The sequence below is a fragment of the Alosa pseudoharengus genome, unplaced genomic scaffold (assembly GCF_046254945.1).
Source record: "Alosa pseudoharengus isolate Yale_2024_CS ecotype anadromous, Long Island Sound unplaced genomic scaffold, YU_APseudo_1.1 YU_APseudo_1.1_scf_3, whole genome shotgun sequence".
Lineage (NCBI taxonomy): Eukaryota > Metazoa > Chordata > Actinopteri > Clupeiformes > Clupeidae > Alosa > Alosa pseudoharengus.
The window spans coordinates 44,325,174-44,348,235 of record NW_027468718.1 but is presented as its reverse complement, the minus strand read 5'-3'; the positions used below and the strand labels follow the sequence as shown (position 1 = coordinate 44,348,235).

The 23,062-nt window shown below is 40.7% G+C and overlaps 1 protein-coding gene across 1 annotated transcript; it reads left to right on the top strand.

The window, feature by feature from the left end:
- Positions 1-640: 640 nt before the first annotated feature.
- Positions 641-7,716, top strand: ndufa10 (NADH:ubiquinone oxidoreductase subunit A10). The gene is made up of 10 exons (XM_076264418.1): positions 641-786; positions 1,386-1,554; positions 1,761-1,976; positions 2,114-2,200; positions 2,526-2,647; positions 3,336-3,415; positions 3,538-3,592; positions 3,678-3,763; positions 6,222-6,330; positions 7,427-7,716. The coding sequence occupies exons 1-10, from the start codon at positions 712-714 to the stop codon at positions 7,493-7,495; spliced, it is 1,068 nt and encodes a 355-aa protein (XP_076120533.1). The 5' UTR covers positions 641-711; the 3' UTR covers positions 7,496-7,716.
- Positions 7,717-23,062: the final 15,346 nt, after the last annotated feature.

The window sequence follows — 23,062 nt, the reverse complement described above, 5'->3', positions numbered from 1 at the left end:
AAATTCATAACAACAATATTTCCTAAAAGTATCACAACAACAAAGGGCACTGTGGTCTACTGTGTGAAGAAGTTTGTTAAATGCACCAACCAAGAAATTTAATCTATTTGTTGATAGTAGCCTAGGTTATAAGGGGGTGCTCTTTATCTTTTTTCTTTTTTTTTTACTCAAAGTCAACAACTGGACATGTTTGTGTTCTGAAGTCCGGTTTTGAACCATGCCACAGGTTTGAAAGGCTCCATCGTGTCTGACCTGAAACTAGCAAATAAAATGGATTAATCATTTAAATTAATCGATTTTGGAAAATGAAACTTTGTTTCCTGTTCATGAACCAGGGCTCTACAGCCTACTGAACAGCTCATTGGCCCCATCTGGTGTATCCTAGAGGTCATTATGTTACCGCTGAGATATCATGACAAACCTTAAATACATGCATGCATTGTATCAATCCGTTTATTTTTATTGTGTGTGTGTGTGGGGGGGGGGGGGTCAAACGAAATATTTGCATTATATAGGCCTACATGCAACAAAATCTCCAAGACAATCATCACAATCAGCAGGATAGCAGAGCCCGTCTACGAGGATGTCTGTCTGTATTTCAGTCGGGCACCAAAAGGACTCCCTCGTGACGTCATTTTCGAGCGACACATATCTGGAAAGCCATCCTCGGTCTCCGACATTGGGGGTCAGGGAGATTTGTGAATTTTAGCGATGGCTTTACGGGTTATCCGCCTGTTTGTACCGTCAGGTGCAGCTGCTCTCAAGGCAGGAGGACATATACAGAAGGTATATTATTATTTTCTGTTTTGGATTTATCATCCTCAGAGGTATCTATCGACCTTAACATGGCAGCAAGGGCACCCAAACAACTGCTCATCAATTAGCCTAGCTTGTTTGGGAACTATCTAAATAATAAAAGTTAAATACGCTAATGTTATACTCTAGTTTTCTGTCCTTGTATTCTTGATATGAAGATACTTTCTTTAGTCCTTCCTTAATCTACATCTTCAATTTTTGCTGTTTAAAAGTGCATCAATAATAACAACGACTTTAGCCACATTAGCTGTGTCGCTTATAACGTTAACGTCACCTCAAATAAGCTAACTTTAGTTGGACAGTTGGGACTGTTGGTTTACGTGTAGGCTACTTGTCAGCTTTATCTGCACCGACTGGTTTTGTTCGTTCTAATTTTTTCTAAGCTTAAATAAAATGCTCTCAAATGATCACGACGTGCCCTTTGATGTGATTTTAAGCGCAGCATCAACCATTATTTGTACTGGATGTTAAAGGTGTTGTTTGATGTGTTAATTGAAACGGTGTAACAGTTCCTGTCCATAGTATTAGTGAGTTCAATATGTCACTTTTCGCCTACTGAAATGATTTAGGCAGGAGTCCACACAAGTACTGTAAACAACCTGCAGTATGGTTGGTGGGCATACATACTGGGTGAGAGGACAAGCCCCAGGTTAAAGGAGAACAGTAAAATCATCACCATCGATGGCAACTTGGCTTCAGGAAAAGGGGCCTTAGCACAAAAACTCGCTGACAAGTTGGGTAAGGACATGTTATTATAATTTGTAATTAACTCGTTTACTAACTAACTTTTGTCATCAATTGTTTTAAATAAATAAGCAGGTATACTTGCTACTTGCACATTAATAGGCCTACTCATTATATTAATAGATGTTATTCCATGCATTGATACTCATGATGTGTGATGGGCTGTAGTAAAGTTTTAAGTCATTGTTTGTATCTTAAAGGCATGTTGTACATGCCTGAGGCGGACATTCACTATGTGGACCGAATGAACAAGGAGAAGGAACCGCTGGATGCCATATTCAATGGGAACTGCAGCCTGGAGAAGTTCTACATGGACCCCAAGGCAAAGGATGGCAACTCATATCGCCTCCAGTGCTGGATGTATCAGATGCGGGTGTTGCAGTACGCAGATGCCCTTGAGCATCTTCTCACCACAGGTAATTCCCAGAGATGGAGTTTGTCTTCTTCGCCTAGTGCAGACAGTCCAACGTTGAAGATGAGTGGTATGTTCTACTTATGAGATTATTTTGTGATTTTGTTTGGGTTTGTCATTCACTCACTTTTGTCATTGCAGGCCAAGGGGTCATTTTAGAGCGTTCTCCTTACAGTGATGTGGTGTTTTTGGAGGCTATGATGAAACAGGGATTCATCAGGAAACAGTGTAAGTAAATGCAGAACATGGTTTCTTGATCTCCCCCCATGTGCAGGGCTGATTTGCTTCTGTACAATTATCAAGTTAATGCTTTATAAACATCAAATGCAGGGTTTCCTGTAAATGGATCAAGACTAGATTAAAAGAATGAGTCTCCATTGAAAATAAATCTTTGAGATTAGTCTTAATCAATGTAGAAGAAGCTGACAGTATAGTAATGGAATCTAATGGATAATAATAATAATAATAATAATGCAGTGATGTCTCAGTAGTAGTAACTGATAATCATGATGCTTCAGAACCTTAATGAGAGTGATTGGCGTTTATATTCTAGGTGTGGAACACTACAATGAGATCAAGAACATCAGCATCTGTGAGTTCTTGCCTCCTCACCTGGTTATCTATGTTGACCTGTCTGCAGAGGAGGTGCAGAAGAAACTGAAGGCTTCTGGCAAGGTGAGTGAGTGAGTGCAATAGTGTATGTGGTGTAAGGCTGTTGGGTCCTTCAAGAAAAGGCCTCCAATGCATGTTTTAAGCCAATGTTCCAATTTAAATTTGTTTGAAACCAGCTCTCTTTGAAATTCACACCTTCATCACAACGTTTTCCCCCCAAGTGTGAAGATATGAACTCCAATTTCAAATATCAACATATTGAGTGAGAATGACTTGACTCATTTGTTGGCAAAGCTGCAGTTACACACTGGAACAGTCTTTTAAAGTGTTTTAAATAGGCAAACACATCTAATATTATTGTCCTCTTAAGTCTGCTTGCTTTTACAATGGCCTGTGATCGCTTCAGTGCAAAGAGTATTTTCTATATGAACAATATAATTTGTTCAACAATTACCATTTAGATTTAAAGTGAAACACATGTGTACACATTGGTGGTGGTTAGTGTGGTTTCCCCTTCACTGTGAAGCGCTTCGAGTGAAAAGAGCTATATAAATGTAATTTGTTGTTGTTGTTGGTGTAATTGCTGTTGGATGATTATCATTTGAACTTAATGTCAAAAAGAAAATTTTCTGTAATGCAAATTAACCTGGTGCGTCAGAAGTGTCTGTCATTTTTGACTGAGGAATCACGCAAGGAGTAGCCTACAATTCATGACAGTGAATATGCACATCATTTTTCAATTTTATTTCAGTCACATCTTCAGAATGTGTCCTTGCCATACCTGAAGAGCATTGAGCAGGCATACAAAAAGACCTTCTTGCCTAGCATCAGGTAATATCTATCCGCTATCTCTTGTGAATCACTGTAGTGCTATGTTAATATGCAATATGAAAGATTACTGTATGGCCAGATGGTTTCAGATATTTGTTCCTAATGTTCTGTTTTGAATTCAGTGAGCAAGCGGAAGTTCTGGCCTATGACACAACACAGGTCAAGGATATTGAGAAGGTAAGGGATTCTATATGCAGCAGGATAATGTGTAATATTGGTTCACATGCAACACTGGGAATAAGTGCATATTCTCTGTCTTTAGGTTGTTGAAGATATTGAGTATCTGAAGTTTGACAAAGGTCCTTGGAAGGAGGCGGATGATGTCACTTTCCATTACTTGAGAGTTTTGTAAGTATCTCTCTGAATCAACCCAGTGTCACATGCTTTTATCTAAGTTTAACTTTCTAATGTCATTAAACTTAAATGGAACTAAATTAATGTTGTCTTACAACCAGGGTAGGAATTTCACGGCGGCCACGACGGCCACGGCCGTCGTAGCCCCTTGCGTTGGCCGTGAAGCCCCTTTGAAAATCATAGGTTTACAGGCCACGGTGGCCTTGGTGCCCCCTTCTTTCAATATTCTGCTTTGTGTCCTACTAATAGCAATTTTTATTTAGCCTGTGGTCAAAATAATCTTAGCATTCACAGCGCAAATTAATTTAGTCTTTTACGCAGTGGAGAAAGTGACAGCGCAAGAAAGAAAGTGTCTCCAAATTCACCCATTCTTCTCAGTTGAACTACTCGCGAAGTAGCCTATTCATCACACAGACATCACAAGTATCACATGAAAGAGCTTTTTCTCAGCTTTTAAACGATGTTAGCCGATTATTGCTGTATTGAACGGTTCGCGAGAAAAGTAAATAATATAATTCCATTTAATCATACATTCTACTGAAGCTTTTGCGTCCATGATCTCCCTACCCATTCATCTGAATACTTCACGAACCCTTCTTTTAACACATGACAAACCACATATCACAATAAACAGCAGACCTTACCGAACACAAAGGTGTAAAGCAGTCCCCTGTATAGTTAGCCGTTCCAGAGTAATCCAGTTGAATTTGCAGTAAATTTCGACATGCATGGATGTCTCCAAATTTGGGCTTTAAGTTTTATAATGTGTTTAAATTGTTCCACATGATTTCATAACGGGCCAAATACAAAATAAATGTTACAAATATCGCCTAGATATTGGTAAATCAGAGGACAGCTGACTAAGAGTTTGTGAAAGTAGCCTTTATGATCACAAAATGCTAAGCATGCATCTAGGCTATTTGAGTTTCTTAAAGCTGAGCTGTGCTTAAATTTAAATTGTTCAATACATGAATTTTAATAGCAGGCCAAATATAAAATACATTTTATATATAGCCTAGATATCTGTTTTTATTAGATGATGATCAGATGATTTACAGTTATATGTAATAGGTCATGTTTCATGTTTTTGTAATGTTTCATACAGTGATGCAGGTCTACTGCAGTGAATAGGCTAAATACAACTTTGATAATTTTTATAGCCTACTACTGTATAGTTAACTTTGGCCTTGGTGCCCTGACATGTGGCCTTTGTGCCCCCCCACCAAATATGCCCAACTGAAGGCCAAGTGGCCTTGCCCCCAGAATGGGGAAATTCCAAGCCTGCTTACAACTGAACATAACCATACAGAGGCATGATGTATGTTAGTGCAGTGATCGTAGAGGGAGAGAACTTAATATGCATGTTTCTGTAGCTCACCTGTTAGAGCTGACAGTGCCATGGTGCGAAGATAAATATCTATATGAGACCTATAGGTATATCTGGTATATAGGACCTATAGTAGGGCTGCACGATATTAGGAAAACATGCGGTATGCGATAACATTATTGAGTACTGCGATAACGATATAACTTGCGATATTTAAATATTTAATGTTTTTCTCCAACCTCATACGCTGCGCATCCCACGTTATTAGGCTACCGGCATGCCAAGTGCAGCGGAAAGTGAAAGTAAGGGGTTGCGATCGCACAGTCCAACGAAGTAGGCTTAACAACTTTTACAAATAACAAATCCTGATTACCTCTCTGCTGCTGTCTGGGGCTTTTGCTAAATGCAAATCATGAAATACAAGCCTTACAGTGAAAGACAGATATCTTCTGATCCTATAACTATAACGAAAGAAATTGTTTATTTTAACACAGTGGAGAAAGACGCATTTGGCGCTGTGTTTGTAACACGTCATCCTTAATAAAACCAAAATATTTCCATAGAACAGACATGCTTTTCCTTTTAGTCACCAATTCCTCTTCACCCAAGTGTAACCTACCTCGCTCGATCTTCAGCCATCACGACATTAGCTCCCGCCTCAACACCTAAAACACCACACACCTAAACTGGTAGGGGACGATCTTCTAGGGCAGCATGATGGCATCGGTTTGGTAAAATATGTTGACATTCAGAATGTGAATACACCATAGACTGTATGGAATGCGCACGGCACAGAAAATGTATTGAAATTTATCGAAAATTAAGTAATTGTTGCGGTATGTCCATCGCAAATGTTGATATCGCGATAACGATAGATTTTAGATATATCGTGCAGCCCTAACCTATAGGTATCTGGTATATAGGACCTATAGGTATATCTGGTATATAGGACCTATAGGTATATCTGGTACATAGGACCAATAGATATATCTGCACTGAGCTGGAAGTCACTGTACAAATATGCACATGTGATACATGTTCAGTAGATCTCTTATTCTTTTTCCTGTTGTGTAATGATGTGGAGTAGGCCATTCTGAGCTGCCTTTTCTTTCTCTCTTACCACAGGGTGGAGGACAAACAGCAGGTGGCTAACCTGACTTGCATACCTCGCTACCTGCCCGAGATCACTGTCAGCGCTCACGATGTGGATAGTACATACTACGCCTATAAATCGGTAAGTTTGCCCTCTTCACTTTGAAGTGATGAAAGTGGGTGAAGAAGAATCATTTGTGTTTGTTCCAGTGTGTCTTGCACATATGTTTTAAGGTGATGTGTAAATAAAATAATGATTTTAATGTTTAATGAAAACTTTAAAGATTACATTATGTAGGGATTTTGATTTTGTTCATCATTGATGATCATTGCTGATGTGGTATAATTTACTGCCGTTAATGTTCTAAATTGTTTATAAAAACATCACAGTAAATTCTTCGGTGTTAATTCTTTGTTGTCTTATCAGGTTTCGAAAGTCAATTACTTAAATTAACTGAATATTTCGCAAATCCGTTGTTGTTGTTGTTCTTGGCAGAGGATTCCTTAAAAAGTGTTTCATTCAGTTCACGTAGTTGCATGTCAATTTCCAATTTAATATCGGAAATCCCTCGTCCACAAAAGCCTTCGGGGCTTCGGGCTCTCAGTAGACCGTATTGATGAGTCAGTGCGTGTCTCTGTGCTGTAAAGGCATTTTAGGTTAGCACATGTCTTACTTGAGTGATTTATGGTCTTCTCTTTGTCAGTGTTTTTGTAGTGGGCCATTAGCGATTTGTGATTGTTGTCTTAGACATGAGCTAGTTGCGTCACAAAGGGTGCGAGCCTTGTCAGGTTTCATCAGGCTCTTGAGTAGACTCTTCTCTGCTGCTGGAGTTTCACAGGTAATGTAAGGTTTTGGTTGCAAGCTATCTCTGTGCGAACAGAGTAACTGAGCTAGCTGGCCCTGTAATAATTAATGTCTGTAAGTCGCTTTTGGATGTAAGCATCAGTCCAAAAAATGAACGAATAGATAACCTGGCCCATCCCATGCCACAAGAATTATATGGGATGGGTAGTGAGGAGGAGGCGAAGCACAGACCATGAAGCGTTTCGGCGGTTTGTTTATCAACTGGCATTTTAGTTCAAAAGTTCACTCTGCTGAAGAACATAAAAAATGCATCTGGCTTGTCTAGCCATGTTGTGTGCTCATGACGAGAGGCCAGATATGTTATCCACTCCCATTTGTGTCATACTAACAAACAAATGAAATGTTAATTACCCCCCCCCCTCCCGTTAATCAGCTTCCTGGAAAGCGGTACGCAGAGGGCTACAACGCGGACTTGGGAGACAAGAACATCCTGTTCAAGTGAGCAGCAGCAGAATAACCCAGCAGAAGAAGCCATTTTGAGAATTGCACAGTGCCATCAGTGTGCAAGCGGCAGTCGTGATAGAATATTATGGTCAGACAAAGTCCGCACCACTTAAACATCTGTCTCTCAGATCCACTGGGCCAAGAAATGTGTTGAAGCGTCATGTACATTATTATTGTTTGAAAGAATATATATTAAAAAGTCACCATCTTGGGGTCTTATTTCTGTTCTGAGTGGTCAATGACTGTGCTGCGCAGCTCACACAGGAATCATAGCAGTCCATCTGCAACTGCAGTACACTGTGATGAGGATGGGTGTGGTGAATTGTAGAGATGATCTTGTATCTTTGCTCATGGAAAGTTACAAGACCTTATACAAGATCTTATACATGTAAAGTTACAACGTCTTATGCTCATGGTTTTCATAAGATATTAGAGCTTGTGAAAGTGTGTATTAGAAGAATAGATGATGCCATGCTGTGACAGTATAATCATGGAAGTGTACGCCTAATTATGTTTATTAATAACTTTAATAGTAGTAAAAGAAGCTGTAGTAAAACTACTGCATTTGTATACCTGTTTTTCAAACAGAAACACAAGCTAATTATGTAATTTACTTTTAAAAGTATTAAGAACCAACTGGAAATCAGAGTATTTGGCATAGAGGAGTTTTGAAAATCTGTGTTACAATGCCATGTTTAAAACTTTTCAAGTAGCCTCAACTTTGATCTCTTCTTCTGTTAGATGTTGCATTGAGGGACTTGTTTCCAGTAGCAGATTGTGTATACAATGCAAAGCACAACACATTCTGAAGTTTCCCTTAAACTAAACTAAAATCTCACCATGGATTTTGGTGCTTTATGCAGCTGCATTTTTATTTCCTGACAAGTGCACAGTTTTTGATATAAATAGGGCTATACACAGCAAAAGGACTCTGCGGCTGATCCGCCGTGGAGGTATGGTAGCTTTCGGAACGGACCCGCGAAACGGACCCGAATCGGCGTCCACTTGCACATCGTGGAGTAGCCTACTCTGTCCGCATCCGCGCATTAAGCACAGAGCTGTCATCCATACACCAATCACACTGGGACTTCCTATTTTGATACATCATGAGTTTGGTAGTAAGACAGTCATCAATGAGCTCAGTGCAATGGGACACTGTGTTTCCTATACAGAAGTTAGGCACTCACATCTGTTGCAGCAGACCAGATATCAAGGACAGAAAGTGGTGTCTACATCCCAACTGGCCCCACTGGAGTTGCTGAACATGGAATTTTTGATGCAGCCATCAGCAACTTTGACCAAAATGAAGACACCCTGGATGTGAAGTGTAAAAGAATGGACAAAATGTACCTGTAAAGTTTATCTCCATTCATATCAAACGTGTTTAAGGTGGTGAGGGACCTCTGAACCTGAGGGAACCTTTGCTAGGCATTTATCTGCTGTGGAGACTTGGCATGAGTTGTACACTTCCCATCCAGGGTGTCTTCATTTTGGTAAAAGTTGTCGATGGCTGCATTAACAATTCCATTTCAGCAACTCAAGTGAGAACAGTTGGGATGTAGACACCATAGTCCTTGATCTATATTTCTTGTGTTGACACACACCTTCTTGCTCAGCAATGGTCTTTAGTATGCTATCAGTCTCATAGCTATCAGTCAAAGAGTTGAGTCCCCACTTTCATACCTTTGGACAATACTGTTTTATCAATGTCTTCAGTAAGCTTAATAAAGGCTTTGTTATAGACATTGTTCTGCTTTTTTTTATTATTTTCTATGGCTTCTGCTATATTTCATTTAGAGATGTAGTGTGCAAGCAATTTTATGGTATTTGGTATCATATGCAAAGAGATCTGGGCATTAAAGAATTAGAAGATGTACATCTTCATCAAACCTTTCAGAAGCTGCCCGAAGGACCTTGTCTCTGGTACTTGTGACTGTTCCAGTTGAATTCCCACAAATTAAACAATCTCCGTATTTGAAATGATGTATCAGCCCTACTTCTTGGTGCAGATGTGGTCTTACTCAACATTTGCAACTTGCTGCTGCTCACTGATTTTTGTCTTACTGCAGTAGTTCGCTCTACATGATACATGATATGAAACTTTGATTTTGGAGGAAATATCATCTGTATGGAGCCAGAGTTTTATGGACATCACCATCTCTCTCTCTGCTGAGCAAGGGTAAGTATGCGTTGGAGGCCTTCTACTGTGGGGTTTTGGACATAGCGATCTTTTTTCTTGCCCTTTTCAAAATGTTTCCCACAAGCTTCTGGATCCAATGTCTGTAAGACATTCTCCATAATTCAAGAGACTAGTGAAAAGGAACAATGATATACATTTCAGAATTTTCATTGAAATGCAAATCAAGTTGAATTACACATGCAACATTAGTCAGAGGGCTAAGTACTTTCTTAGCTAGGGATAGTAGTTTCTACAACTAACTGTTTAGATACTTAGGGGTGAAGTAAGCAGTGTAGGCTCTACTTTAGGACCCTATAGGACCCGGGGAACATAGGGATGACCCCCCTCTACATACTTACAGCACACTGCCCCCACCTACCCACACACACACACACACAGTCACTGCTTCACCCCCCTCCCCCCACACACACATCTTCACTGTCATCACTCACATACATCATACATACAGTACTCTGCTTGCAATAGTAAGTCCCTTCACCATACTTGCAGTACACTGCCCCCCCTTCTCCCCAATACACAGCACATTGTCTCATGAGGAAGCTTTTCCAACACACATATTGCACACTGCACACTGCATTTCTTACATCCAGTAACTATATGCATGTGACAATAAACTTCCTTGTATCCTTGTATCCTTTTAGCTTGTGTCATGTTTGCTAGCTTGTGGGCTCAATTTGTGTAGTGCAGTGCTACCAAAATCATAGAAATGAATAACATTGTAAGACATTTACCTCTTCTATGATCCAAGAATGATTTCATACAAGTTATTTTTTAACATTTATTATGACCGACGCTAGCGAAGCGGTCATATAGGGATTGTCAAACTTTTTTTTTTTTTCCCCCGTCATCTACTTCCTGAATTTTTGGTCAACGATACCCGGGACACCGAACCACCGGGGCACATGAAATTTGGTGGGTATGTAGCCCCACTAGACTTTTACGGAAAAAATTTGTTTGGTCCCCGGGGGCCACTCCCCCACCGCGCTGGGCCCCCCGAAACCCAAAAAAAGCAGTTTTTCCTAAATAACTACCTGAACCGTGGCACCGAGGATGAATAAATTGTTATGGTATGTTGGTCTCAAGGGCCCACATCAATCTGGCCCATAATCACTCATTTGTGATTTGCACCCCCCCGGTAAAAAATGAAAATGCAATATCATTCTGCTTTAATCGCCCCTCTCTTCAGTTAAGATATTCAGAACTGCACCAAATTTTATGTGTATGATTAACCTGACATTCTCTGGGGGTATGCCAAGTTTCGTAGAATTTCATCCATGGGGGGGGTCTAAAAAAATTAAGTTATGTGTACATTTAGCGACTGTACACTCATTGGCCTGTAGATGGTGGGGTGGTGCACACATATACACACGCACACACACACACACACACACAGGTACGCACATACCATCAGTATCGGCAATTACAACGGCCGATAATTACAAATTCAGTAGGATTAAAGGAAAACCAAATATTCATCATAACTAGATATGACCAAAATATGACCGCCGCTCAGTCCTGTACATCCGTTCCGCGAAAATAAATCACACTTCAATTTGTCTCCATCTTTTACTCCATCCCCCACTCTTGAAACTTTTGTGTATGCTTGTTTGGCATGCCTGAGTGTGTGTGCGGCTGCACAGAAAGTAGCCTACTGGTGCTGAAAAGGTGAATAGATTGTAGAATAGCCAAAGAAGATGTAGCATTATAAAACCTTTAAAATCTCTAAACAATCACAAGTAGGGAAGTTCATCACAGTTCATCCATTGCAACTGGATTGATGAAAGTAGGCTACACCTGTAGGCTACATTGTATTTGGGAAAAGCAAAATGTATCAGCATAATTTTTTTATTTTATTTATTTATTTATTAATAAACAAAAACATCTCTGTCAGTTCCATGCCGTTTTCAACAGCTATCAAAAACAAAGGTCATTTTTGGATGGATGGATTTTTTGTGAATGTTTCTTCTTCTACATAAGATTTTAATCATTGTCAATGCACAAATTAAGTAACAGTAGTCTGAAACGTTATTGTTAATGCACAAATTAAGTAACAGTAGTCTGAAACGAAATGCTGTTTTACATCTAACCAGGTGCAAATAACTGACATGTCCAAATGGGCCTTGATGAAATGCGTCGCTAGACTGTTCATATACATTTTAACGGGCCAGTTGAAGAGCTGTTGTCCGTTATTGTTTGTGCAAATATAGGCTGATTCATGTTCCCTTGCATTGTGTAACTGAGGTCCATGGCTAGTCTGGCTTTCACCAGACCAAGCTCAATCTTTTAAGAAATCAAAAAATAAATAGCGGGCAGATCAGGCTGGGTTCACCCAGCCTAGTCCATAGGCACCCGATATTGTTTAATTTTCCGATTGAGATATCCACGCTCTATTCTAAATGCAAAAATGCATCAGGGAGTTATGACAAAACTGTAACTAACAAACTAGATCCTAATAGAAAGCTGTTAGCTTCCCTAAGCTACAGGTAGGCTTATAAGGTAGGCCTATTTACAACATAAATTGTCAATAGGCTATGCTGGCGACACAAAAAATCTCATTTGGAAACCAATGGCTTACGCCTTACAGTATCAAGCGGACTTAAACTGCCATATCGTGGCGAAAAGTTGTAATAAAATTCACGCAGCTCCATGAGTCAAGGAAAGCGCGAATGAAGTAGCCACTTCTAAATGGGACCCACTACACAGTAGCTTAAGGTGTGTTGCTAAAGCAGCCATAATGAAATGAAGGTGTCATTGTTTGGATACTTCACACACACATGCTTTTTAATTTCACAGACTACAACTACCAATCTGGAATCAAAGCACATCGATTCCCCTCTCACACCCTGCACGCACTTAAACCAAATAAACAGGCGTCTCAGTCTCACGCATGTTTAGGGACACGTTGGTAAATCTTCCATTGCACAGAATGATTTTTGTAGCACGTGCAACAAATGACAGTCGAAAGATACAATTACAGTGCTGCTATCAATCTGCTTGGTATATCCGCATTTATAGTTTTCTACAAATGCAATCAATCAAATTGGCCTCCATCACTCAACCAACGCTAACGGTAACATTATTGTACCTAGGTCCTTATTGATATTATAAGATTAATGTACCTGCAGTAAAAACCAAGCATGTCCGATAAACATCCTCAGATTTATTTCGGCTTCAAGAAGAAATGGGAATTGCATTTCAAGTGAACATCGTCCTATCCTTATTAGACGTTCTCTGCGGTAAACTACAGTCCTTGTAGGAATCGTCCATTGTTTTTCCAACCCACTTTTAACTTCCAACAAAATGACTGTACGTGTCACTGCAACGATGCGCCATCTAGTGGACAAATGACTACTTATTGCCAATACTGGAAATGCAGCCATGATGATGATGATGATGAATATTTGGCTTTCTTTTAATCCTACTGAATTTGTAATTATGTATCGGCCGTTCTAATACCGATAGTATGTCCGTGGCTGTGTGTGTGTGCATGTGTATATGTGTGCTCCGCCATCTACAGGCCAATGAGTGTACAGTCACTAAATGTACACATAACCTAATTTCTTTTAGACCCCCCCATGGATGTAATTCTACGAAACTTGGCATACCCCCAGAGAATGCCAGGTCAATCATACACATAAAATTTGGTGCAGTTCTGAACATCTTAACTGAAGATAGGGGCGATTAAAGCAGAATAATATTGCATTTTCATTTTTTACCGGGGGGGTGCAAATCACAAATGAGTGATTATGGGCCAGGTTGATGTGGGCCCTTGAGACCAACATACCATAAAAGATTCTTCATCCTCAGTGCACGGTTCAGGTAGTTATTTAGGAAAAACTGCTTTTTTTGTGGTTCGGGGGGCCCAGCACCCGGGGACGAAACAAAATTTTTCCGTAAAAGTCTAGTGGGGCTACATACCCACCAAATTTCATGTGCACCGGTGTTTCGGTGTCCCGGGTATCGTTGACCAAAAATTCAGGAAGTAGATGACGGGAAAAAAAAAAAACTTTGACAATTCGCTAGCGGCGGTCATAATAATAATTTGGCTGCATTTCCAGTATTGGCGTCACATAGTCGTTTGTCCACCAGATGGCGAATCGTTGCAGTGAGACGTAATTTTGTTGGAAGTTAATCTAAAGTGGGTTGGAAAGACACTGCGCTTCCTACAAGGACAAGACTGTAGTTTACCGCTGAGAACGTCTAATAAGGGTAGGATGATTTCTGCATGACATGTAATTCCCATTTCTTCTTGAAGCCGAAATAAATCTGCGAATGTTTATCGGACATGCTTGGTTTTTACTGCAGGTAGGCTACATTAATCTTAAGTTATATCAATAGCCTAGAGTAGGTAAAATAATGTTACCGTTAGCATTGGTTGAGTGATAGAGGCCAATTTGATTATTGATGTATTTGTAGAAAACCATAAATGCGGTTATAGGCTACCAAGAACATTGATAACAGCACTAATTGCATCTTTCGACTGTCATCTAATTTGCTTATAACCATAACCTAGGCTACTAACAGGAGCTAAGTGAGTTACCCACACACGTTCGCTACGTGATGGTTTTCTAATGGAAAATATAGGCTACCTTAAAGATAACCTGATGATGCATCCTAAACACCGGGATGGGACATTTAGCTCAAAGACTCATCTGAGTCAACCATTCCCAAACACCCATATAGGCTACTTCAATCCTCTATTTTCAAAGGTGATTCAAGTAAGGAAGAGCATGGCTCAAAGTAAAGTAACTAGGACTGAAACTACATAAATTCGTCAAAGTGAATAATTTGTGTCAACTCGCCGCAATGTAGATTTATTAACGCACCCGTGATCTACATCTCCATTTAAACCAAATGTTGAGTGCACGTTGAGAGATGTATCCAGGGCAGGGCTGTACCTACACATATTTGTTGCACGTGCTACAAAAATCATTCTTTACGATGGATGATTTAGTACCAACGTATGGCTACCGGGAGAGTGAGATGTTTTTTGTTTGTTCGAAGTGCGTGTTTAGAATGTGAGAGGGGAGTCGATGTGCTTTGATTCCAGCTTGGTAGTAGTAGTCTATGCGATTAAAAAACACGTGTGTGTGTGAAGTATCCAAACAATGATAACGCTTTCATTATGGCTGCTTTAGCCATAGACCTTGAGCTAGTGGGTTGGGTTCCATTTAGAAGTGTCGCTTTCCGTGATTCACACAGCTGCGTGAAATGTATTACTACTGATATGCAAAACTATTAACTTTTCGCCAAGAGGTGGCAGCTTAAATCCGCTTGATACTGTAAGCCATTGGTTCCCAAAGGAGATTTTATTTGGGTCGCCAGCATAGCCTAGTGACAATTTATGTTGTGTAATAGGCCTAGCATAGGGCCTACCTTATATAGCTTATAGTTTGTTAACAGTCACGGTTTTGTCATAACTACCTCTATGCATTTTTGCATTTAGAATAGCTCTGAAACCAGGGGCGAACACGTCGCAGGGGGGGTGGGGGGGTGCGCGCCAGTGCGTGGATATCTCAATTGCAAAATTAAACAATATTTCTATCGGGCGCCTACAATGGACTAGGCTGGGTGAACTCAGCCTGATCTGCCGGCGATTCCTTTTCGATTTCTTAAAAGATTGAGCTTGGTCTGGCGAAAGCCAGACTAACCATGGACCTCATAGTTGCAAAATGCAAGGGAACATGAATCAGCATATTATTTGCACAAACAATAACGGACAGTAGCTCTTCAACTTGGCCCGTTAAAATGTGTATGAACAGTCTAGCAACGCATTTCATGAAGGCCCTTTTGGACATGTCAGTTATTTGCACCACTGGGTAAAACGGCATTTTGTTTTAGACTACTGGTATTTAATTTGTGCATTGACAATAAAGATGACTAAACTTATGCATATGTAGAAGAAGAAACATTCACAAAAATCCATGACATGACCTCTCTTCTTGATAGCTGTTGAAAACTGCATGGAACTGACAGGGATTGTTTTGTTTAATAATAAATAAATAAATACATTATGCTGCTACCTTCTGCTTTTCCCAAATACAATGTAGCCTAAAGGTGTACCTTTCATCAGTCCAGTTGCAATGGATGGACTGTGATGAACTGCCCTACTTGTGATTGTTTAGATATTTTAAAACAAATTTTTTGGCAAGTGCTACAAATCTATTTACCTTTGCAGCGCCAGTAGGCTACTTTGTGTGCGGCCCGCAAACACACATTCCAAACAAGCATACACAAAAGTTTCAAGAGTGGGGGATGGAGTAGAAGATGGAGACAAATTCATTTATATGATTTATTTTCGCGGAATGGATACATCTAGTTTTTAACTAATGACATAGAAAACATCCCGAATTCTTTCCACATATCGTAATGCACTATGCAAAAAGTTATTTCCAGTCGTAGCCGAACACAGTGAGATGCAAGCGTTCCAATCCACTTAGATATGTTATTACGCTACTCTCACGTCCTTAAAGTGGCAGGCAGTCAATTAGACTTACACCACCAATGTATTAACATTAAAGAAAAGTGTTGTCTAATAGTTTAAATCAATATGAAATTACTAGATACTTAGTTGGCTATTAGTAATTATGCAAGTCACAGAATATGAATTATTAAAAAGATATGAACTTAATATGAACTAGATGTACCGCAGAGCGGTACAAAATATGACCGCCGCCCAGTCCAGCACATTTTTTCCACAAAAAGAAATCACGCTGAAAGGCCTATATGATTCTGTCTCACTAAATTGCATTATCCACACTCAATTCTCACTGGTATCTGCTAGACAACAAGTACCAAAACATGATTAGTTCATAGATTTCACATGTAAAATTCATTTTATACAACCCCACCTCCATCTTGCCTGTTCATAATTCTGAGAAATTCTTGATTGTTAGTGTTATGTTTATGTTATGTGTGTGGGTGTGTGTGTGTGTGAGTGTGTGTGTGTGTTTGTGTGTGTGTGTGTGCGTGCTTGTGTGTGTGCCTGCGTATGTGCCTGTGCATGCAAGCACACACTGTGTGAGTATGTGTCATACGTATGATTACTGTGAATGTATGTGTGTGTGTGTGTGTGTGTATCTGTTTGTGCACATGTGTGCACATGAAATGGGTTAACATGACCCCTGGAGGCAAACATACGGAAAAAAAATGGTCATCCTAGGCCCTACAGTTCTCAAGATATTCACAGAGAACTGTGTCTGCCCTACCCTCCTTTCGGGGGGTCCAGTCCAGCGGGGGGGCTACAGATCAAAACGAAAAATGACGGTTCCATGCTATCCATGTAGGGGTACATGCCCACCAAGTTTTGTGTACCCCGGTCTTTCAGTGTCCCGGGAATCCTTGTTGGTGTACGTCACTAAATGTACACATAAATTATTTTATTGTAAGGCCCCCCATGAACGAAAGTACACAAAACTTAGCATGCATTCGGAGGGTGTCATAATGATACTACACTTTTAATTTCGTGCAGTTTTGACCTTGTCAGCCAGAGATATTGTGATGAAAACACCTAATTTTTTGCTTTTTAATTTTTAACTAGGTGGCGCTACACACGAAATAAGTGGTAATGGGATGGGTTGACATGCCCCCTTAAGACCAACATACATAAAAAAAGGTGGACCTCCTAGGCCCTACGGTTCTTGAGATATTCACAGAAAACTGTCTCCGGCCACCTACAGGCCAGTTGGTGTATAGTAACATAAATTAATTTATTGTGTGGCCCCCCATGAACAGAATTCCATGAAACTTGGCGTGCATACAGAGGGTGTCATAATGATCCTACACTTCCAATTTTGTGCAGTTTTGACTATGTTAGGTCACAGATAGGTGGCGCTATACATGAAATGAGTGATTATGGAATGGGTTGACATGGCCCCTTGAGATCAACATACAAAAAAAAAAAGGTCCTCCTAAACCCTACGGTTTTCGAGATATTCACAGAAAACTGTGTCTGCCCTACCCTCCTTTCGGGGGGTCCAGTCCAGCGGGGGGGCTACAGATCAAAACGAAAAACGATGGTTCCATGCTATCCATGTTGTGTACCCCGGTCTTTCAGTGTCCCGGGAATCATTGACGGAAATTTGGGCATGCGAAAAAGAAAAAAGAAAAAAAAAAAACTGACTAAACCTATATGACTGCCGCTTCGCTGCGTGGCGGTCATAATTACAACATATATGAATGTATTGAAACATATGACATTATGCCATCTCTTTAGGGGGCTGTCTTTTTTGGACAGTTCTACGAAAGGTTATACTGCTTTGTGAATTATCCCAGTCAAAGTATTTACACAAATAAAGTAGGCCTACTTTGATTTTCTGTAAGGCCTGACTGGCTGCAGCATTCTGGACAGCAACAGACACGCCCACTCCAGTCTTGCACGGCCTCCCCAGAGTTTTGACACCTGTGACTGATATCCAATTAGTAGACTTGCCCTATAAAATGACTTTGTATCTGTTGCCTCGATGTGAGGTATTGTTTGTATTAACTCTACTAAGCCGTTTTCACTTCCTCTCGCAATTTCTTCGCAACAAACAGCTAAAAACTCTGCAACTTCCATCGCAATTTTTTAGAGAAGTTGTCGTGAAATCAGGCATTTTAGATCGCAACAATCTCAAAAAATCCTCGCGAAATCCTGTTTAGTCCTTTTTTGGTTTTGGGGTGTATAACAATATCTGTTCATTTAACAATTTTCATCTTTCAGCCAAGAATCCATTTTATATATGGGAGACCTTAGAGATGAGGAAAAACATTGTTGCGTTTAGTTCTACCACCGGTAGGGGTATCTCAAAAATGTGGGGCCATTGTCACTAGCCTGTCCTCCCGCAACACTCTCTCCCGCTCCCGCTCCCGCCCGCAAAATTATTAATTTTTTCGTCCCGCTCCCGCCCGCACCTATAGGCTATCACGTCCCGCTCCCACCCGCAAAAATCCCGCAAGGGCAGGACTTTTTCATTATTATTACTATTATTATTATAGGAGAAACAAACAGTAACATTTTGACTAATTACCCGAAAGTTCAAGCTTGTCTGCCCTTTCAGTGCACATACGTGACGTTTCGGGCCCAACGTCCCAGACTTGTGCCCACTGTAGGTCCCCAGTAAACAAAATAAAGTCCTGGCGATGTCCCTTAAAGGTCCCCTGGCGAACGTCACCTCCTCAACATTGTGTAGGGCTCCCTTGACGTCCCGCGGACCTGTGTTCGGGAGGTCTAAAAGACGTCCCCGAGACTTTGAGTGGACGTCCTGTAATGGTCACCACGACGTTATGTGCGCGACGTTTATATTATGGTTAAAAAAAAAAAAAAAAAAAAAAAACATGAAGCGTGATTTTGCGGAATTACATCCTGTAGGCTTCATCGCTGCTAGGAGAGAGGTTGCCGGAACATAAACACGAATTTCTGATTTGCCTGACAATTACACAATCAATTACACTTAGCCTACCTCATGCTTTCACGTCGACCAGTCATGTATGAAATCACATCTTTATGCATTACACTAGTGATAAGTAGACATTGACATTTATACCAGGCTAGGATGTGCTACTTTCACATCTACGGTGTCTTTTTCTTAATAAACTAATACGACTTTTTAATGGGCATATCCCGTAGCATATTGTTCAAAACATCATAGGCCTAGGCTAGCCTAAGCTAAATTGTTCAAACCATATTGTTTAAAAAAAAAAAAAAAAAAAAAAACCAATAGACTAAAATGCGTAAATGAATCGCAATGCATGCTGGGAAGCAAAACTCAACATGAAATAAAGTACATGAAATATAACTAGAATGCATTGACGTTATATCCACTCTAAGGCGTTTTCTTGGACCTGTGATCAAACAGGGACAGCCTAAAAATAGCAAAGCACAAAGCATTTTAGACCTAAAAGTAGCACCTACATGTAAGTCTGGGAGAGCTTAAAAGAGGTCGAGAGGACTCCTAACTCCCTAAGACCTATTCACAAAGGATCTTAACATGGCAGCGCGACGCAATGTGTTGGAGACCCTCAACGACACGGAGTTATTACAAAGATACCGGCTTAACCGTGAGGGAATACTGATTGTTGTGGCTCTTGTGAGGGATGCAATAACAGCTCCAACTAATCGCAACAACCCAATCAGTGCCGAATTGAAATGTTTGATAACACTGCGCTACCTAGCAACGGGGAAAATGCAATTATGTAACGCCGACGATTTAGCGATATCTCAGCCATCAGTAAGCAGATCCATCCACCAAACGATCGATGCACTCTGTAGACCCCATATCATTCGACAGTTCATAAGTTTTCCTTTGGACATTCGCCAACTCCAAAGAAACAAAGCCAGCTTCATGGATATTGCCGGTGTGCCCGGAGTGGTCGGTGCTATAGACGGGACACATATTAAAATAATTGCACCAAGTCAGGATGAGGACGTGTACGTAAACCGAAAGAAAACACACTCCATCAATACGCAGATTGTGTTCGATGCGCACTTCACAATACTCGATGTTGTTGCAAAGTGGCCCGGATCCACTCATGACTCGAGAATATTGATGGAGAGTGGTCTGAGGCAACTGTTTGAGAGGCGTCATGTGCCAGCTGGATGTCACTTAGTGGGGGACAGTGGCTATCCCTGTAAGTCGTGGCTCCTCACACCTTACGTCCGTCCACAAGTGGGACCACAGTTAAATTACAATAGGTAAGTGCACATGTTGGCTATATTATTTAGGTGGCATAATTTAATAGCATGACCACAATGTGAAAGCTTACAACAAATTAGTGGTGGCTCTTGGTGTTGTTGGTTAAATCAATAATGTTTAGGGCTACTGTTCCTTGGCATATGTTTTAGAGCACACAAGAAGACACGCAGTGTGGTGGAAAGGGGGATTGGACAGCTAAAGCGACGTTTCCATGTCTTACATAGTGAAATCCGCCTTAGTCCAGAGAAGACCAGCAAAGTGATCACTGTGTGTGCGCTTCTTCACAACCTGTGTCGGCTAAGGAACATACCACAGCCAGGAGATGGTGATGAGTCTGATGATGATGATGATGATGATGATGATGAAGCTGATTACGACAATGACCTAAACCAATTTAAGGATGAAGTGGAACAATGTGGACTGGCATTCAGGGATCACTTTGTCCATACACACTTTGGGTAAATAATCACATATGCACAAATGAGTGAAGACACATATTTTGCTGAATTGCAGTGTGTTTATTCTCTTTGCATTTTTTCAATCTTTAGAGTGTAATACTCTGTCTTTAACTGTATCAGCCTCTCTTTTGCTTCAAGGACCCTTCTCTGCCTTTTCAAGACACGCATTTCCATCTTCATCTTCTTTTCTTCCAGGGGTGATGGCCTTGCACCAGCAGCAGAAGTGAGGGGAGAGGCAGGTGGGATTGTGGAAGAGGAAGCTGGAAGAGGAAGAGGTGCTGGGAGAGGAAGAGGTGCAAGGGTCAGGGGTGGAAGACACGCAAGAGGAAGATGATTTGCGCCTGAAGGACCTGGGTTTTCGTTTGGCCTGCAACAGAAATTGTAGTCTGTTAAAATATCTTATAATTTGTGAACAGTTTTTTGTGTGGGTGGGTGGTTTGCACATAATGATATTGTATGTCCTTCATTAAATATCACCAACAATGTGCAAGTATTGTAGCCTAATCATTGCATAAACATAGCCTACCCCTCTATTTCAATGAGCAGCTGCATTGCTGGATCAGTTGCACCCTCAAGGCCCGTTATGCTGGTGTCTGACCCAATGACACTATACACCACCGATGCAATGTGGCTCAATGGCTTAGGTGCTGATCCTCCTTAACACATGGAAAGTTTCACCAACTCAAAAGCATTGCCTACATAACACTTAAAAGCACACTTTAATGTAAGTTCTTTGTGACATTTTTTCCATAAGTAATTACATTTATGACAAGCAGAACGTTTTTTATAATTACATCAAACAATAATTATATTGTATATATAATATTATGGGCCTACCTGTTGCCATGCTTGCCCGTTTAAAGGCTGCAATTTCCATCCTCGACTGCGATTGTAACGAATACCACCGCCTCTCGCAGTCGTCCTCAAATCCAAATCCTCTCCCATGTCTCACGCTTGGTTTGGCTTGATATGCCAATGCCGAATTTCCCTTTTATTATATGTTTTTTTTCCAGCACCAACTGGGCCAGCAGCAGTAGCTGATCCTGCGTCCAGTTGGGCTTTCTTCTCCGTTTTGGCGAGTTCATCACCGACATTCATCTATGACATTACTTCAATCGGAGCAACATTTCCTGCTTTAAGTAGGCTATTTCGGCTAATAAGATGCCAATTAACCAAGCAAGTGTTAATGCAATGTCGTTTTTCATTATTCGGCAAGTGGCGGTTTTCATTAGGGTATTAGGCTACCTTGATAATTGAAATCACGACTTTTCTCTCTGTCTTCCTTTTTAGAATTACACTTCACTGGGGCTTGCACAAACATGTCATTATATATGCATTTCGATAACATTACTATTATTATTTTGTGTAGAACACAGACATATTTAGATGTGATAAGCTATGATGTGGTGCGTCTGTGTTATGTTCCGCATGATGGCCCTGTCATCTAACAACCAATCACCGTGATCATTGCGAGGAAGCTAAGACTCACTCTTAGTTTAGGAGTTGGCATTTTTCCTTACTAAAAGTAGGTCTGAAAGGCGTTGTGAATAACTTTTAAGAGAAAACTTCTAGCTAAAACCTTTTAGTGCGATTTAGGAGTACTCCTAGTGGTAAGATAAAAGGCTTTGTGAATACGGCCCCAGATGTTTCTATTCCATATAATTTTTTATTCATAAACAGTAAGGCTCTGGTAAGGCAGAGATCTTCTGCTCCTCGTCAGAAATCTCATCGGATATGTGCACTCTTTGCTGTTTCCACAAGGAGCTGCTGTGACACCGGGGACAGCTGTGTGACACTTTTAAATACGAGCATGCGTCAAATAAATTACAATGACATTTAAACAAGTCATGAAGAAGCAGTATCCTTAATTCTTCTGCAATGTAGAGCTAGATCATTTCTCTAGTTTTATTGCATCGTATTCAGCTCCAAAAGTCCTCGGTTCAGCCCCATAATCCACTTTGACAGTCTGTACCTCAAGGGAGAGCACAACTTGGAGCTTGTCTCCCAAACCCCACTCTGCCACTAACCGTGTCTCTGAGCCTTAAAAAGCCCTTCAGCTCATCAGGCACTGATCAGCGTCAGGTGTGTTGGGATATCATACATTGAGGGGTGGAGTTTCCAACTCTACCAGCAGATGGAGCCAAAGCTGTCTGTGACTGCAGCCATCTCAGGGGAATGTAGTGCCCCTCCAGGACGCAGCCTCTCGTGACATCACACCTTCGGTTTCAAGTAAG

Bases quoted from the DNA above. Each gene is read 5' to 3' on its own strand.
- ndufa10 (XM_076264418.1), top strand. From the start codon at position 712: ATGGCTTTACGGGTTATCCGCCTGTTTGTACCGTCAGGTGCAGCTGCT. The intron at 2,201-2,525 runs GTAAGTAAATGC...TTTATATTCTAG, and splicing joins GGGATTCATCAGGAAACAGT to GTGTGGAACACTACAATGAG. The intron at 2,648-3,335 runs GTGAGTGAGTGA...ATTTTATTTCAG, and splicing joins AACTGAAGGCTTCTGGCAAG to TCACATCTTCAGAATGTGTC.